This window comes from Balaenoptera ricei, chromosome 3, assembly GCF_028023285.1.
Source record: "Balaenoptera ricei isolate mBalRic1 chromosome 3, mBalRic1.hap2, whole genome shotgun sequence".
In the NCBI taxonomy this organism is placed as follows: Eukaryota; Metazoa; Chordata; class Mammalia; order Artiodactyla; family Balaenopteridae; genus Balaenoptera; species Balaenoptera ricei.
Genome location: NC_082641.1, coordinates 56,062,078 through 56,081,528, shown reverse-complemented (window position 1 = coordinate 56,081,528; position 19,451 = coordinate 56,062,078). Strand labels below are relative to the sequence as shown.

The window sequence follows — 19,451 nt, the reverse complement described above, 5'->3', positions numbered from 1 at the left end:
CAGGGGACACGGGTTCAAGCCCTGGTCTGGGAAGATCCCACATGCTGCGGAGCGACTAAGCCCGTGCGCCACAACTACTGAGCCTGCGCTCCGCAACGGGAGCGGCCGCAATGGTGAGAGGCCCGCGCACCGCGATGTAGGGCGGCCCCCGCTCGCCGCAACTAGAGAAAGCCCTCGCACAGAAACGAAGACCCAACACAGCCAAAAATAAATATAAATAAATTAAAAAAAAAAAAAGACATATACCTTTCAAAAAAAAATCAATTAAGTTGCTCGATAGAGTCCTTACCATTTGGTATGAATTCAAAAGATATGAAAAACATAAACTATTTATTACCTTTTGTAGTATGAGCAGCACATAGAAAATTAAGAATTTCTTCAACTTGAAGAACTGTATCAGTGTTATAATGGAAACCTTATTTTTATCTTTGGAAAATGATTCAGACTTACATATTAAGAACAATATACTTAAATGAGAGTTCCAAACTGAGGGGATAATCACAATCCACTTGGTTAGCTATATATCCAGTATTATCAGCTAATTCTACTTTACCAGAAAAAAACTGAATTAAAAAAAATGCTGAGATTTAAGGGCACCATTTGAAATAATTTGGTGTTTTATGATATTGGATTCCATTTCCAGACAAATCAGCCTTCTGTTAGCCAAAGGATTTAGGAAGCTACCAACCAGCACAGCACCCAAAATAGTTTAAAACAGTAACAGATACAACTTCTGAGTGTAGTTTTCCATAGCTTAATATTAACAGCACTAATGACATCAAAAAGGTACATTATAGAAAGGAAACACCAGTTTTAATAATTATAAAATATGTACAAAACTTGAAAATTCCCGTAAGATACAATTCAAGTCACAATTGAATTATAAATGTAATTGGATACTTTGATATAATGGAAAAGGCTAGTTGGTTTAAAAAAAGCATGTAAACCATAAAAGATAAAAAGCATTTAAAAATACACAACAAAATTCTAACCAGTAGGTTTAAACTTTGATTTTTAAAAAGTAAACATATATTTACAATCTTCAAATTTCACACATTTGTTACTTTTACATGATCTTTATTACCAGGATAACATGAAATAAAAAGCTCTTAAGCATTTATACACAGAAAAAAATCAATAGGGAGGCTGGTAGGACTCAGTATCCGTAGTAGCTAAAATAGGAAAAGGCCAGGGACTTTATCAATGGAGTCATAAAACAGACTTAACCAAAACTGCAAGCTAGGCAACAAGCAGTTTCACTTCAGAGACTTTATTGCAGGGCCCCAGTTTCCTTATCTGAAAATAAATGATTATAAGTAACAGTTATCTGAAGGGAGAATTCTGGGAGAATTAAACTATCCCCTACAAGACCCAATGAGCGTACTTAGGTATTAAGACCTGATTGCCTAGGGTGTGAAAGTTCACAGCACAGTGTACTCCAGGACCTTCCTTAGAGGTTTAAAAACCTCAAACAAAAGTTCTTAATACAAGAACCAATGTTTAAAGCATAAAATCCTTACTTGGAGTGTTCAGCCCAGTTGATTATCAAAAGCTATTTATAAAATGCTTCAATACTGATGATATTAAAACTACCAAAACTCTGTAATGATCACAAAGATTTGGCCTCCCAGGTTAGAGTCCAAAGTCATTTTGACTCCTGATAACATTGCAGAGATGTCAGTCAGATACTTCTTAACCTAACAATGTGGCATCCGCTATCTATGTTTTCCGTCGATCATAATCTCCAACCATCTTCTTAATGTGTGACAATTTGCTCTTCAACTGCTTGCAATAATTCTTCTTACTTTTGTAATCTGCAGACTAAAAAAGGGGGGGAAAAAAGGGGGGGGGGGAGAAAAAAGAATCGCGTAAATTGAACAAACTAAAAACGAGTTATGTTTTAGCTGCTGGGAAGGCAGAGGTGAACAACAACAAAAGGGGAGCGTTAGTCATATAGAATTGCAGGGAGTGTTAAACGAAGTGACATGCATAAGGCACCTGGCAGTTATCTCTAACCACATGAGCAGCTGATTCTCTTTTCTCAATCATATCTTCTAACCTGAGTTTTACAAAGGATACACTCATTTCTAATGATTTGTAAAGTCACCAAGAAAATTTATCGGCCTTTTTTTGCTAAAACATGATTTAAAAAAAAAAAAAAATCAGTAAAACAAGAAACTGGGTGATATGGATTTACTTAGAATAAAGAAACAGGGTAAATGGGGAGTGAGACAGGAAATTTTACTATGTACGTTTTTAAACTCTTGAATTTAAATTCATGATGTTCTGGGAATTCCCTGGTGGTCCAGCGGTTAAGACTCGGCACTTTCACTGCCGTGGGCCCGGGTTTGATCCCTGGTCTGGGAACTAAGATCCCACAAGTCGCGCAGCACAGCCAAAAAAAAATTAATGACTTTTGGAATTTTAAAAATTAATATAAAGTCTTTTAAAAACCAAAAATGTTTTAAGGCAATAAAGACTGATGATGCTGGGAAATTCCCTGGCAGTCCAATGGGTGGTTGGGACTCTGTGCTTTTATTGCTGAGGGCCCGGGTTCGATCCCTTGCTGGGGAAGTAAGATCCCACAAGCCGCGCTGTGTGGCCAAAGGAGAAAAACAAAAAGAAGACTGATGATGCCAAGTGTTGGCAAGGATATGGAGCAATAGGAATCCACACTGCTTGTTAGGAATGTAAAGTGGCACAAACCAGGGATGCTGTTGACAGTCCCTACCCAAGGCAGGATCCCCACTTGCTCAATGACCTTGCAATTTCATGACTATGTATATACCTAGCAAATGTGTGCCTGTGTGCATACACACTTAAAAACGAACCACTGCTTCATGCCACCATCTGAATGATTCTCACAAACAATACTGAGCAAAAGAAATCACACACAAATTACATACTGTATGATTCCATTTATATAAAGTTCAAAATAGGCAATACTAATACATGATGTTAGAACTTAGGATGGTGGTTACCTCTGGGTTGAGTGTAAAAATTGGATGAGCATACAAGGGGTACTACGAAATGTATTTCTTTATTGGGATGCCAGGTACAAAGGTGTGTGGTTGCTCTGTGAAAATTTACCAAGTTGTATACTTACAATCCGTGTATTTTTCTGTATGTATACTTCAAACTAAAAAAAAAAAATTTTTTTTTTTTTTTGCATCAGTGCTGGTTGTAGTTGCAAACAACCGAAATTAAGGTTCCAACTTCTTACCGTTTTCATCTTGCAATTATAGGGCCTTTTGTCTATAATCAGTGCATGTGTGACAAGGTATTCAGAGTCATTCTAAAGGTTAAATGAAAAGCACATAATAGATAAGTTCTTCCTAAAAGAATCTTACAATCTGGGATACTTACTCCCTTAACTTGTTTCAGTCTGTTGTATTCATCAGCAGCAGCCTATTAATGAGAAACAAAGGAATATGTTTAGTGGGGCATTTTCTCTTCCAAAAATAACACTCCTGATGTTATATTTTGAAGCTAAAAATGTCATCTTATGACAAAAATATAGGGAATTAAAATAACGAAGTCTTAAAGTTCTCAAAACTATTATGGTCAGTAGGAGGACCTGAGGAATCCAGTGACGGGAAATTTATGACATTAAGATACTTCTCACATTCCACTCACACAGACAGGTAACTATTTGTTCTGTTGCCTCTCACCTCTCCCCATGCCAGTCCACGTGGCACGTAGACCCCAGAGAACTTTTTCATAAAGCACGGCTCTGATCAGGTTACATCCCATTATAAAACTGGTCTAAGCACTCCATTAAATTCTCTACTAATCTAGTCTCCTACCTTTCCAGTCTCCGTGCCCACCATTTGCAATTCTTTAAAAAATTAAGCACATTAATGCTTCCAGATTTCCATCACGTTCCCCTTATAGCTGTACTCATGTACCTCCCCTACTGTCTGGAGAATGTGTACTGGTTACCTCTCAGTGAAGCCTCCTCTAAACTCTCCAGGCCTTCAGCAGACTTTATTCCTTCTCAGAGAAGTTAGTTACAGTACTTTCTATACATAACGTAAATATGGCATTAGTCCCATTGTCAAAGTTGTTTAGGTGTCAGTTTCTCCCTTTGAATATGAGCTCTTTGAGGGTGGAAACATGATTTGTCTCTGTAACCTCAGCACTTCCACATCAAGGACACAGTAACAATGAATAAGCATTGATTGGATAAGAAAGGTTTATGATACCATAGAGAAGCCATAAAAGAAAACAATAAATAAATCAAACTATATACGAAGCAAATACTTCGAAACCGGAAAGCAGATCACCCCAATTAAAAATGGCAAAGGGTATTTCATAAAAGGACTATGAAGTTCCAATAAATACATGATGTGATAAAAAAGTTTAAATACTGCTATCTAAGACACAAGTCAGTAATTTTTCAGACATAAAATGTTAGTGAGATGTGGGTCAGAGGAGCCTCTAGAGCATTACTAGCAGGAATACAGTTGATATAATCTTTCTGGAGGGCACTCTTGCAACAAAAGTTTAAATGTACTAACCTCTGACTCAGCAATTTCACATTCTGGAATTCGTTCTAGCAGCTAAGTGGGTAAGTGTGTAAGGATGGAGAGGTTCATCAGTGTATTACTAGTAGGGGCAGAGTGTATGTGTGGCAGTGGGGAGACATACCTAAATGTCTATTCATAGAGGATCACTCAAGTAAATTATGGTACAACCACAAAATTGAAAATTGTGGAGTTATTTTTTTAACACATAAAAATATTTTCTCAGTAAGTAGATCTTTATCATTGACATGAAGTGATAACCACAAATTATTGTTGAATAAAAAAGCAAGATATAAGCAGTGCCAGTAAGTATTTAAAAAGAAAAACCTTCACAATGATGGGGATATCTCAAAGAAACACAGGAGGCAACCAGAAGAGTTCCCAATGGTCCTAGCTAAAACAATTCAAGGAACAAAACGAAGTAGTATTGGATTATAACCCAAAGTATAAAACAAATATCCATGAGTCTATACTGACATAAATGATTAAATAAATGGGAGGAAGTGACAAATTTCCCATGCAGACGAATTCCAAATAATTTGTGTAGGTATACCGCTGGAGTATAATTCCCCAGTCCTTAAGTGTGATCTATGCATAGTGACTTCCTTCTAAAGAGCACAATATGGAGATGGGGGTTAAAAAGTAATGAGTAACTTTACATGGACAAACACTACTCCAGCCAGGTGATCAAGGAAAAAAAAAAAAAAAAAGAGCCATAAGCTATTATTGAGTAAAAAAGCAGGAAGGATATAAGTAAAACTTATGATTCTTTATCAAAGATTGTGTCTAGGTGCACTTCTGCACAGAGGGGACATTTTAACAACTAATATTTTGGTGACAAAATTTAAGGCAATTTATTTTTCTGTATGTAATTCTGTATTATTTGAAATTTTTACAGAAAGAGTGAACTTTGTTTATAAATAGAAAAACTAATGTGTAGCTATTTTCTTTTAAGCAGGAAGGGATGGATTATGGACGAACCCGAACGAACTTTTTGGCCAATTCAATATGTACACAGACCATTGCTTTGTAATTCTTAACTACGTTAGTACACTTTTCAATTTGGAAAGACTTTAATCTAAGACTTGATTTCAATTACTCTTCAATGAAATTACAGTTTGATAATTACTAGCAAAATCTGTATCAATATTAGTATAAAGGATAATGTACTCCATAGATTAGAATAAAATTCTATGTAATATATAATTATCAGATTTCAATTTACCATGTACTCTTCACTCTCTTCTCTATAGTCATCCAGTTCTTTATCCAGACGAGAGAGTTCTTTATTGATCTCATCAAGCTCTGCCTGTAAGCTCTTGTATTCCTGCAGGCCAGTGTCAAAATTCCTCTTGTAGAGTTGTCTTTGTTGATCTGAAGTGATAGGTGGATATTCCCTAAAAATTCAGTGAGAAAATGATTACTTATGTATCCTTAGCAGACCTAAGATCCAGTGCTTCTTCCTCAAAGATGATAAGCTGGTGGGATGTGGAGACTGACATTCTCTTGGTTTTGTTTTTGTTGTTGTTGCTTATGGGTAGAGAAAGGTGGGATGCAAATGAGTTCTTTTAAGAATGATTATGCTTTTTACGTTGCTGCTCATGTTTTTTAAAAAAAACCATGCCTACTGATTTTTAGAAATAAGTTGAAAATCATTTATGAAATTTCAGGGTTGTCTTAGGAACTCATTTATTCTGAATACACCACACCACATGAGAATGGATACTTAACGTTAGAAGTGTTAAAACTGGAATTGTGGAACTCAAAGGATATTTTCATCACTTCAGTGGCAGAGCAGCTGACTGGCAGCTGGCTGTTTTCTGCTACCACCTACAGTTTTCAGACTGTTTTGAGCAATTTTTTGGTTGGGGCGGCAGGGGGGATCTTGTTTCTCCTTAATAGAAATCACTTTGATTGTAAAAGTAGACATTAAAAAGTACATGTATGAAAATGTATGCTCATTGTAAAAATAATCTGGCAATGTGTTAAGCTATTAAAAAAACCCTGAAATTCTGTACCACTTGTATCTCTCAATATGCCAGCTATTCTTTACATACGACAGTGATGCTATTAACCACCCATAATCCACTGAGGAAATACTCTGAACTGTTTCACGGGACTAAGGAACTTCATAGCAATATGGAATTTTAAATGTCATATCTAAGACAGTCTAAATATCTCCATTTTACAGACAGGAGAAATTAAATGATTTGCTCAGAAGGGAAACAAGAATTCAGAATTTCGAAAAGTTTTCATTTAAATCTTGCATGATACAAGACAGGCAAATATTTTATAGACAGATGACTGAACTAGGCCAAAACTCTTGAGGGGTAAGGGGGAGATGAAATATGAGAGCCACCAGTGAGTACGGCACTTCTAGCTATACTTGCCCCATCCATCCCTCCTAATACCTTGAGAAGCAATGTTTTGATTAACCACACAGCAAATATTTCTGATTTGTGTCCCATTCCTCAGAATACTTGGGCAAAAGAAGGCTACAGGTCATACACGAGTACAGCTGGCAATGATGGACTAGAACAAAACCACTGACACACAAAGTAACTTAACCACGACACTAAATTGTTAACTCCACTGTTTACAAAACTGTTTGCCAAAGTCCTCTGGATTAAACTTTTAAAAGACTCTCTGGTCTCATCGTGAAAGCTTAACTTAAAAGTAAACGCCAAAGGAAAGCCATAGCACTGGTCCGGAATTTTATAATTAGTAAAACAAAGTTCCTCTATACTTGTATTTCATTTATTCGAAAAACCTTTCTTGGGTGACTATTGGTAAAAGCATACAGCAGTGGCGAAGTTTATCAGTCATTTTGTGGAGCTGCGCTGAAAGTGTTTTTAAGCCAAAGTGCTATTAAGCCAAACACATTCCCTCCAGGTCAATCTTTATTATAAAGGAGTACTTAGGGGAAAAAAAAAGTATCAAGAAACTGTCTCCAGCCCTGGTTGGCAAAGAATGAAGCTGTACCACCCACCCCAGTTGAGGAGGCGACACCACCAAAACCTGGCTGTATAATCATCAGGTGCGCAAGGGGTTCCAGCAAGAGGCGCCCCAGTACCTGATCCAGTCCTCCTCCAGCTCATCACAGGACTCGCCGCCCGTCGTGTAGTCTGTTTCATAGTGGTCTTGCTCTGATCTCCTCGACTTTCCTGCCCTGCCCTTCGAGGGAGCCCTTTTTGAAAGCGTCTCCAAGTTACCACTGTTGCTGTAATGAGGCTGCCGGAAGTCCTCCACAGGTGAAGTCACTGGCAGCTCCTGAGCCACTTCAGGCACCCTAACAAAACAGGAATCATCTGTCCGTGAGCATTACCAGCTTTTGTCAGAGCACCGAGACCACAGAGGGCAGCAACACGTGGGCCGCATTCACTCAACCAGCCACCTGCCCAGCACTGGGCAGATCCCCAGCTTCCTGCGCTCAACCCAGCACCAGCCCAGCTCCCCTAATACACACGAACAGCTTTAAGGCTCTGATGTAAGGGGAGCTCATAAGTAAACCTTGTACGAAAAATGGATGTAAGATTTCACTTTAGGAAACACGCTGATCTGGAAGAGAATTACTGACCTGACCCGTGCCAGGGACTTACTCCACAAAAGGCTGTTAGGAAAATAACAATCATGACTCTTTTCTACAGGTTCTTCTACTTCCACGGAATGCTGAGTGGGGAGAGGAATGCACATACATATCTACCTTTAGAGGCTGACTCTCAGAGATAAGCTCTTGGTAATATTAATTTTAGACTCCTCTGTATCAATTCTCTTTTCAAGATACAATGTTGAAAAATGAAAAATACTGAAAATTTAAACTAAAAAACCTAAAAACAAAAAACCTAAAAAGCTTTATATTGTAATAGATGAAAGAGTTCGTTAAGACTTCTTTTTAAAATTGCACTGTTAATCCTGAAGCCCCGTACAATGAATGAAATGGAAGAGTTCACATTACACTTATTTTTCTAACGCCAATTATTTAATATTGCATCAGATTTTTGATTGCATATAATGTTTCTGCCACAAGCAGAAAAACGAAGCCTAACATGGAATAAAAGACCAAGAGCTGTGGCAACTGTAGACTACTTCTGAGTAACAGAAATGCAAAGCTGCGCTTTCCCCTTGTAGCAGAGCTGGAGAAGGGCAAGAGGAGAAACAAGGCACCTGAGACTTTCCAACATCAGCCTTGCTATTCAAGTCAACTATTTAAAAGTCTGAAGAATTTTTTTTTTTTAATTGCTTTCAACTTACAGAACTGTCATCTTGAGCTTTATCCACGAGGTGGACTGTTTTCTAGGTGATCCAAAACTGCTTGGTTCTAACTGTTGCCAAAGTCTTAGATTTCTAATCACACTTATTAATTTCTTATAGACTCCTAAAGCTTTAGGAGGGGTGGTGGCTGGGGAGGGCTGATATTTATTTCTTCTTTCTAAATTTATCCAGGTTAACATGGCTTTGAGTGCTCTGTTAATGCTACTTCTAAAGGAAGGAAAATGTGACTTTCTCTGTGAGTCAATGATTAATGAGTTCCTAGACACTCTGCCAGGTACTATGCTTCTTAGCTTTGAGGTGGCAAATAAAACCTTTAGAATGCAGTGGGTTTGTTTGAAGTGCTGGGGGCCAGAGGGGGAGGATGCTAAAGGGCAAAAGAAATTAGAAAAAACCCCAAAATATCAAGGCGGCCCTTCTCCTGTAATTTTATATTAGATATTGATATTATAAATCTTCACCTTAGAAGTTTTCCATCTCCCCTCTTCCTACACCCTTTCAAACACTAAACAATAACTTGATACAATATGAAAGCTAAAAACGAAATGCTTGGCAAGAAAAGTATATATAAATGTAACAGTTAGGGGATATGTGCACTCTTAGTCACCTTCAAACCTGCTTTTAGAGACAAGTCTGATTAGGTCGAAAATCTGCACAAGCCAGAAGTAACCACCTGTATACTTTCCTCAGTATCTGACTCAGTCCCCTAGGTGCGGAAATCTGCCCTTGTGTAGTTTTTGACTTCCTTCTTTTTTAAACTTGTTCTATTCTCTCACACACACACACACACACACACACACACACACACACACACACACCCTCACATGCCTTTGCTGCTCTATCTCACCCCAACATTGTAGTTATTGGCACTTCCTTCCGCCTCTGTTGTATTGCAACCTCCATGGGAACACGAACTCCGTATTCCCAGGGGCACCTGGCCCAGTACATGGCAGGGGTTCAAGGTAATTACTGAATTGAAAAGACATTCACAAGAATCCTCTTTACTGAGGACACCCAGTATCAGGGAGGAGAGAGAAACAAAATGCATGATCACATCAGTGTCATGACTGTCGGAATGACATCCATGATATACATGGTATTTTAAAACTGCCATCATCACTGAGGGGAATATCCAAGCCTTGCCAACCAGAGAACTCCATCTTCCTGGACCCAAAAAGGACCAATCAGAATCTTTCCAATAGATTTGATATGTAAGTTTTGGGAAAGTAAATTCCATTCTCTGAATCTGGTGCTAGAAGATCAAGACAGCCTGGGGAATGTGCATGGCTAGTCTGCTACAAAAGAAGCTGTACTGAGAATAACACCAGCATAGCAACAAGAACCCTGATATCTTCTGAGTCCCTGGATCATGCTGTGCCCGAAGCTAGCACCATCTCTGGGCCTTAGGCGAACCAGTGAATTCCTACAACCCGCGTAAAAGCCCTAACAGATTATCCTACCAGCCTAAATACTACTACCAGACAATGGTCTCATTGGGCACTCTAAGGTGTCAGCCGGCCCTGAAAGCTCTGCATCGCATCAGCACTCCACTTCTTCGATTTACAAAGGTTAATTCACCCTGGGTGTGGAAAAGAGAGTAGGGAGTGTACCTACTACCTCCCAAATTCACTTAGAGAGGGTGGAGAAGAAACCATCTTCAGCTACATTCTGCTGTCTCCTAATCCAGGATTAATTCTAACTGCCTTAAAATTCTAAGGTTAGGACATTATGGTGAGAGCAAAAGGAGCCAGACACCAGAATAATTTCCACATGATTCCATTTTATAAGAACTGTGATATGGTGACAGGCGTCAAAAGAGTGGTGGTGGGGAAGGGGGGTACCCGTGGAGAAGACAACGTTTTGGAGCGCTTGAAATGCCTCTCTCTCGGTCTGAGGGTAGTTACTTCAGTGGTCACATGCGTGAACTCTCATCAAGCTGTATAGCAAGATCAGTGCCCTTTACTGAATGTACGTTATGCCTCGAGGGGAAAACATCCTAGTATTGAGGTACCTCTTTCTTAACCTGGACCTCAGACAATGTTCCGATTCTAATTCCTTCCCCATCCACTACAATAATAAGGAGGAGAGGCACTGGTGAGTTACTAAACACCTTCAAGAAACACCTGAGGAAAGACAGATCCCTTCGTCATCCAGGAGGACGTACACTGAATCCTCCGTAGCGCTCAATGCTCTGCCACAGACAACAATCAACAATGTCTATTACCCGCCAGAGGCTGCAAGTTCCTCCCGTCATTACTACATACTGTTGCGTTCGTTATCCCTTACCTTGGCACCATCCCCATCCTCCCCTTCTGCTGGGTTCTAAAACTAAGCATCATATTTGCATTTTCCAGGCCTTCAAAAAACTTCTAGGGTGTACTCCGGGAGTATAAACTGGTACAACCCATATGGAGTACAATTTGACTACATCTATCAAAATAAAATATGCAATTTCCTTTAACCTAGCAATTGTGCTTTTAATATTTCTCCTCCAGATACACTGACATATTTGCAAAGTGATAAATGTGCAAGTTCATTCTCTGCAGAGGTCTGTAATAACAAAACATTGGGGAAAAGTGTGCATCGATGTGGGATTAATAAAACAAACTTTAGTATACCCATTTAATGGAATATTATGTAGCTATAAAACAGATCAGTAAACGCTATACTGATAAGGACAATCACTAAGATATATTGCTAACAATGCATTTAATATGCTATTGTCTTTTAAAAGGCAAAAATAACCAACATCGTATTTGGCCAGCATATTTATTTAAAAATAACCTCTGGAAGGACGTAAAAGAAATTGGTAACACTAGCTGTCCCTGGGGAGAGAAACTAGACAGCTAGAGACAAAAGGGATTCCCTTTTGCTCCTTATAAATTTTACATCATGAATGTACTGGCCTATTGAAGAATAAGTAAGATATTTAAATTGTTCCAAATGAATTTGTGAAAATATCTTAGTTCTCATAAAAAGGGACAGCATGTGGGAACGCTGTGGAGTCCTGCAGGCCTTACAATTAATTTGGAGGCACAGCTGGTCACAAGATGCATTATAGATATTTATTTTGTATGCATGGAAGTCATGTAGATCATAGCTTGAACCTTTTACAAGGACTGCATCTCTACTGTGTACCTCTGCCTCTCATAGCCTCACCTGATTTGGCTTTTGTCAAAATCCAAAGAGAAGAAGAACAGAGAAAATGCTCTTCCTCCAAGTCATTTACAACTGAAATCAAAAGTAAGCTTGATGCTGAAGACCAAATAAAATAAAATAAAATATATGGAGGGTAAGGCAGAATGCCAGTCTACTTCCAAATTCCATTCCAGGGTAATAATAAAATCTATTCTCTTCAAACTGATTCCATACTTAACTCAGCTGCTGGTGTCATCTTAGGGACTCCAGGCACCCAAACTACTATGCACTCAGAGTGGATCTCTACAAACTCGGCCCCCTAAGTGGTGGTGGAGGTTGGAGATAAAACTTTGAACAAAAATTTCCCAGCAGATAAACCTTTAACTTAGAACGATCAAATTAGCTAAAGGGAAGGTTTATTTTTTTGGTCTACAAAGGAACTCGGGGTTCTAGAATTATATACAGGAACGTTAATTTATCATCCTTAGGCAAACTACATCCAAGTCCTTAACAATATCCCCAACATCTCTCTCTTGTCATTAAGGTGAATTAGACTTAGGCTTCAGGGTAACCTAAAACCGCAACAGGGATACTATTTCAATAACCTGAATGGCACCTACTCTAGGTCAGAAACTCACTGTGAGGTTTTTCACACCACATGTAAAACAAAATCTAGAGGCTTTATCAGTTTCATATCCCCCAGCAAAAGAGATCTAGTAATTACAGGCAGGAGGAGAGACTGAGAACCACACTTAGCTCTGCTATCAATCTGTAATACCCTTCCACCCTCATCTAAACTTCAAAACCAGAAATAGGAAAGAACCACATTCTGCCTCCACCTATAAGGCAGAGATCAGTCTCCAGCCTTTGTGAAAACTGTTGGGTTTTGTTTTTTTTTTTTAAGGCAAATGGCACAAAACAGCAACTGATTTATAAACACATGCAAATACTCACTTTTTCAGACTCATTCTAGCAAAAGAAGGAAGACGCTACTTACGGTGTTGATTTATAGGAAGACTCTGGATACAGTCGCTTCTCGTTCACTTTACCATTGGAAGAGTAGGCCACGGGGCTGTCCACTCTCTCCACGTAGTCAGAAAGGGGAGGAGGCATGTCTTGTGTGCCTGCAGAAACGTTTTTAACCTAAGGAAACAGTCCCAAGAGACTCAGTTATTATTTAGCCTGGAACATAAAAGGGGGAAGAAATGAAAGAAAAATATCATATATAAAATTACCTAATATTTATCGGGCTCATTAAATATTATTAACCTATCTGACTACCTTGTTATTATCCAGTGTTAACAGTCAAATCACAGGAATGGTGCTATTGTTAGTTTAACAAATCCAGAATCAATTACAAACAAGAAAAAAATCCAAATTACCTGATCCTCATCCTGATGTGATTAGGTTTAGTAATTATCCACCCCATCTTAGGAAGACTAATCTCATTTTATCCGGCCTAGGTCTGAGTTAGAACGAGAATTTTCATTTCTAACAAGTTCTAAGGTAATGCTTATGCCGCTGTCTGGGCACCACTCTTGGAAAACCACTAATCTAGGACAAAGAACATTGATTCTTCTCAATCCGTTCACCCTAAACATGGAATGTTAAAACTACATTAAGAAGCACAAACTGATTTCTGCTATGGTTCTTTAGTAACAGATTTGTCTGTTCTCCCTTTACTTTCTCAATGGCTCTATCACTAATAGCATCACTGCCTTCCCTCTCTACCTTTCTTATTCCATTCTGATGTGTGAGTGAATGTGTTCTAAGAAGTAATACACATTGGAGATGATGCCTTGTTAACATGAAAGGTTTCCCAGAGAACCTTTGGGAGAAAGTTTTGTATATAAATAAGCATAGCCAATTAGAGTCTCAACATTACCTGTTAGATGTAGTAGGTCCGACACTCTTTAAATTTCACCTAAAAATCTTCACATTATTGCATACTACTTCTGCCAGAAAAATAATAACTGCTAAGCCCAGACAAGTCATTGAGTTGGTCTGAAGTCAAGGAATAAAACTAAGGTGTGGGGGGAAAAGAAAAAAAACTTAAAATAACACTAAAAATTATTTCTGTGAAAAAGAGCAACTTTTCAAACTTAGGGAGGGTGGGACTGCTTTAGCTTGGTGATGAGCACAATGGCATCCAATTACCTGGGCTCACTCCAGATCTGCCAACTACCCAACTACAAGTTCTAGAAAGCCTCAATACCTTCAACTGTAAGAAATGCGGAAGCTCCCTGCTTCATAAAGTTGTTTTGACAATTAAATGAGATGACAAGGTATCACATTCAGCACAGGGCTTTTATGAACACAGTAAAGACTCAGAAGATGCTGGTTTCTGGAATTAAAGCCATTGGATCTAAACAAAGAATTTTTACAAGTATTTAAAGGGGATGGCAGACTTTTAATTGGATTATTTTGCTATTATAAATCTTCACAATTAGATTCAACATAGCGTATGTCCCTGCCACACACACAAACTTTACATTCTGTTGTCCGTCAAGCACAGCATTAAAACGTGACCTGCTCCTTTCCTGTCACTGCACCATCACATGTCAAAAGATATTTACTTCCCCACCCCTGAAGTACATAGAGACATTTAATCTTGATTGTTTAATATTCCCGTGAGTCAGAAAGGAATGGAATCACTTCCTTCTGAAAGTGGAATTTGGCAGCAACTGGGAAACCAGGGGGTGGGTTGCCAGGGAGTGTGCTCAGATCCCACCACAGGGGGGCCGGGTGGGAACCATTCTTGGCACCCACTGAATTCCTGAGGACTTGACACCACCGCTAAGCTTCACAGGCAAATACCTGGCCAAGCCAAAGGCGTATTCTTATTCTGGAGACTTCAGATTTAAAAGACCTCCCTTTCTTAAAAACCCATTTAACTCTTCTCTTTGCAAATTTAGCAGAGGGTGCAGAGCTCATGGATTTCCTACTGACCCTGGCAAACCGGAAACCAAAACCTTACAAAAGAGGTGTCTGGGTGTCTTTGCAGAGACTTCCTACTGCCCAGAATGGAAATGTTCTTCCCCCTTTCTTTGCCAGCTAATCCTTAAGTGGACTTCAAGTCCTGGCTCACTACCAAGTTGGGATGGTGCCACTACTCCCGGGGGCCTTCCACAAATGTCCCTGCTGGGTGAGGCACCTCCCTGTCCTCCTGTCTCGCCAGCACCTGGGCACACAAACCTCCCAGCAGAGCACATGTGTTCTTCGGACAGACTGTTTACACACAGAGTGACGCTGCTCCCACACCTCTAACTTCACTGGGCAGTGGGCTGCTCTTAAAGCCACCACTGTCTGCCTGCTTACCGCATGCCACATACTGAACTGAGGGATCATTTAGTAGGTACAACCTTACAGATAAATACTATAAGCAGATAAGTTAGGGGGTCCCTGGAGAAACAGAACCAGGAATGGCTTTCTTGACATAAGAGAAGCCATTTTGTGATCTAAGCCTGGCCACCATGCTCACCCTTGAACAGGTCTCAGTAATTTATGATCTTGAGGGAACAAAGGAATGCAGGAACAGGGAAAAGGCACTCAAACGACAGTGCAGTGATAAAGCAGAGTCCTAATTCCTCCTCAGGGGATACACATCAAAATATATCTTTGAGCTCTGCAGGTACTAAGGACCCCACCCAGCTGGAGGATGGAATCATGATGGTGCCACTCTTGACTTCAATCAACTAAAGCTTGGACTCTGTGGACCTCTGCCCCAATTCTATGCTGAATTCTCCTCTGCTCAAGCCCCTTCATGAATACGCAAGTACCCTTAGCTTAAAGCTTCCCTAATTTCGCTGTTCGGACAGACACTGCTTTGGAGAAGATCCCCGGTGTTCTCCTCACTTGCTGCAAGTAATAATAAGTTCTTCCTTCTCCCGACCTTTGGCTTGGTTGTGTCTATTAGCTCAACAGCCACCAAGAGGTGAACCCAGTTTTCAGCTAACAATGCTAGTACTCCCTTTTCAGAAAAGAGGAAGCGAGGGCTCAGGGTGCTAGACAACTTTCCCAAGGACCTACACCTAATAAATGGTAAGGTGGGGTTTAAATACTTCAAAGCCTCAGCTCCAATCCACCGCCCCTCCCTGGGCAGCCTCCTACCTTCCTTCCTCTATGGGTCTTCAAAGCCCAGCCCAGTACCTGGCACAAAGCAGGAGCCCAGAGTTTGCTGCATAAAGGTTACTTCATTTATTACTGTTTTACTTCTACACTGTGTGTATCCAACTGCCTTATCAGATGAGCTGCCCTGAGCTGACGTTTATCTCGAGTCAGCAGAACTAGACTAGCCCGAACACTGACTTCACCCTCCAGCACAGGTCTTTCATTACTTCAACCTTTTTCACACACGTGCACAAAAAATTCCAAGGCCATGCTCGCTTGGGCAGAACATACACTAAAATTAGAACAATACAGAGAAGATTAATTATTAGCATGGCCCCTGCGCAAGGATGACATGCAAATCTGTGACGTGATACATAGTTTTGGAAAACAAACACCCAGCCAGACTCAAAGGTGAGTAAGAAGCAGCCTTTGTCCTCGAAAGGAGCTTAAGTGTCTAGAGGCAGAAGCAAAATATATTTGTAAAACAAGGAGTAAGTTCATTTTTTTCCTTTTATGCTTCATGTTTCCCAAAAGAAGATAAAATATTACTTTTTCTCACGGTACCAATGCAAAGTGAGTATAAACCTGCTGTTTTCAAAAGACAGTGGGAGGAAGCGGGGAAGCCCCAGTGAGGAGGGACCAGTAGTAGAAATTTATGAGTCCTCAGCCTGTGTTTCCTATGATGAGAACAGGGATTTGAGACTCACTGTGATTACTGATAGGATCCCAAGCCAGTCCATAATGCCTGATGATGTAGCTAAAGTTCTTTAAAACAACAACAACGAAACAACCCTACCATTTTAATAACTATAATAAAATTTTAAAGATTTAGAACCTGAGAAAAACTCGGCTTAATTCTGAACAGCAAATGGTGAACAGTTTTCCTCAAGTAACCTGAAACTAGCTCTACGAAATTAGGGGCAGAAGAAAGCAAAGTGAAAAAACACAAATGCAGGAAGATTTGCCTTCTACTAAGCACTGAGGGGAAAGGAAAGTTTGAGAGTCAAGCAAACGTTGGAACTGCTGCTGTGAAGCCAAGAGAAGCCTCGGGCCTGGGGGGCTGATCCGGGGCTCCCACCCGCAGGTCCTCCAGCGGGGGAGCTGGGGTTCGGGGGCAGCCGTGGGGCGGAAGGGCACCACACGCACAGAAATCCACACGGCAGCGCCCAGCTGGCCGCTCTTCACTGGGATCTGCCTGAAGAGTTCCTGGCCCTAGTGGCACCCTTGCCGCAGACAGACTTTACAAAAGGGAAAGACGAGACAGGAGAAGACAGACCCTTAACCAATCAAAGAATGACACAGGCAGACTCTAGAGACTAAATTCAAAAAGGACAAGCACTCTCACAGACCATGTTTAAGGAGTATGAATTATTAATTTAAGGGGACAGGAAACGTTTTACCAAGATTCACATTCCAATCAAGAAAGAACTAAAGTGTTTCTGAAATGTCAAAATGAAATAAATTCAAGTGAAATAATTTCAAAAGATCTTCACAAGAGGTAGTTACAATGAGGATAAATTTTTTTTAAACAAGAGGACAAATTTTTATTCAGAATTTAATTATACTCATTAGAAGTGTTCTAGGGCTTCCCTGGTGGCGCAGTGGCTGAGAGTCTGCCTGCCAATGCAGGGGACACGGGTTCGAGCCCTGGTCTGGGAGGATCCCACATGCCACGGAGCAACTGGGCCCGTGAGCCACAACTACTGAGCCTGCGCGTCTGGAGCCTGTGCTCCGCAACAAGAGAGGCCGCGACAGTGAGAGGCCCGCACACCGCGATGAAGAGTGGCCCCCGCTTGCCGCAACTAGAGAAAGCCCTCGCACAGAAACGAAGACCCAACACACCCCAAAATTAATTAATTAATTAATTAATTTAAAAAAAAAAAAAAGAAGTGTTCTATGTCACTTGTGAAAAAAATCTTTGTTAACTAACCGTCTTTGGAGAATTAATGAAAACATCGTATATCCCTGTGGGGTGCCAAGGGAAAAACAAAGAGGGCAACTCAGAGCAGCTCTCATCCCAACACCTGTCAGCACGGAGCCGTCCTCCCCTGGGACCAGGATGGAGCTGCACGATCATGCTTATCAACGCCACTGACTCACAAGCAGCCTCTCCACCCCGACTCCTTGAAGTCAGGGATGGAATAAAAAAAAGGTCAAGAATGTTTTTAGGTCAATTCACCCCTGTAAAACAAAGTTTGGGAAAAACCCTTCTCTCCACACAAATCAACTGCATCTGGAATGAGTACAAGCAAAAAGGAGCGATGACAGCCACGCCCCATTTTGCTCTTCCTTCCTAGCTCACACAACACGGGAAGAGAGTCAGACTAGACCTGCATCATGAGAGGGAAGTTCATGTGTCAGGCAAAACCTGACCCCATTTGTTCCTCACCATTGCCCGGTGAGACAGGACTATCTCCATACTCAGATGAGGAAACTGAATCTCTAAGGTCCAATTAATTTGCTCAAGGTCACACACAAGGTGACAGGGTAGAGGGCGGATGTAAACCCGGTCCACCTGACTCCCAAGCTCAGCTGTTTCTGTTTCTGTTTCTGGCATGACAAACTGACACCTCAGTAATGTAAATATGGCTTGAGGTACCCATCTCATCTGGCCACTGACTATCCCCAGTAAGACAAGGAACCATTCTCATTGCCTTAACTCCTCACCACATCCGAATAAGATACGATGTGAATCCATTTTGAAGAGTTTTATTTGCCTACTGGACTATCATTCTAAAAGCAGCTTTTGACACAAAATTGCTATGATATGTGTTTAGTCATCGGGTTCCTTTTGTTTAGGTCAGAGTGTAGGAACACCACCCTCAAAAGGCAAACAGAAGGGGTTTTCCTGCTTGGTAATTAAAGTGGAGAAATATACCAGACATCAAAGGGAGGGGCGCCTTCATCTCTAAGTACCATCTCCAGTTTTACAACCCGAGGTCCACCTTCCCCGGGCCATGTGCCCTTGCACTACAAGTTTTCAAAACACTAAGTGGTCCAACTCGTTTTTCCCGTTTTGATATTTTACACTCACAGATGCTCCCCCAACAAGAGCCTCAAAACTGCCTCTGGAAAGTTCCCTCAGACTTTTCTCCACCCTTGGTGGCTTGAAGGCAAATGCTCCCAAACAGACTAATCCCACAAAGGAAGAGATCATGGACCAGGCTTGGGCAAGTCTGATTAATTTACGCTGATCAGATGGCTCTGGGGATTTAGCAAACACCATGTTCCCTACCCAAACTGCAGGCTGCCCACAGGGAAGTCCTAACATACACCAGGCAAAGGTGAACCCTGAAGCTCCTAAGAGCCAGTGAGCTGTTAGAGCTTTGGGAGGGGTGAGGTGGAGAAGCTTACACTCAGTAAGCGATCCCATTCGAGGCCCCTTGCTCTAGAAAGGAAAACCCTGGT

General features: G+C 40.6%; 1 protein-coding gene and 1 non-coding gene across 7 annotated transcripts in view; one reads left to right on the top strand and one right to left on the bottom strand.

Annotated features, from left to right (window-relative positions):
• Window positions 1-845: 845 nt before the first annotated feature.
• OCLN (occludin) overlaps window positions 846-19,451 on the bottom strand; it is a 45,292-nt gene continuing 26,686 nt past the window's right edge. For 5 of the 6 annotated variants that reach the window (XM_059916537.1, XM_059916538.1, XM_059916539.1 and 2 more), the window contains exons 5-9: window positions 12,931-13,076; window positions 7,600-7,815; window positions 5,752-5,923; window positions 3,367-3,408; window positions 847-1,821 (exon numbers count right to left, since the gene is read on the bottom strand). In XM_059916537.1, the coding sequence (XP_059772520.1) occupies window positions 1,720-1,821; window positions 3,367-3,408; window positions 5,752-5,923; window positions 7,600-7,815; window positions 12,931-13,076 (678 nt within the window). In that variant the 3' untranslated portion in view covers window positions 847-1,719. Of the gene's footprint in view, window positions 1,822-3,366; window positions 3,409-5,751; window positions 5,924-7,599; window positions 7,816-12,930; window positions 13,077-19,451 lie in introns of all 6 variants that reach the window. The other variant, XM_059916542.1, reaches the window with a different exon arrangement.
• On the top strand, window positions 16,314-16,425 carry LOC132364165 (U6 spliceosomal RNA). Its single transcript, XR_009502722.1, has one exon. It is a non-coding gene; the product is annotated as a U6 spliceosomal RNA (small nuclear RNA).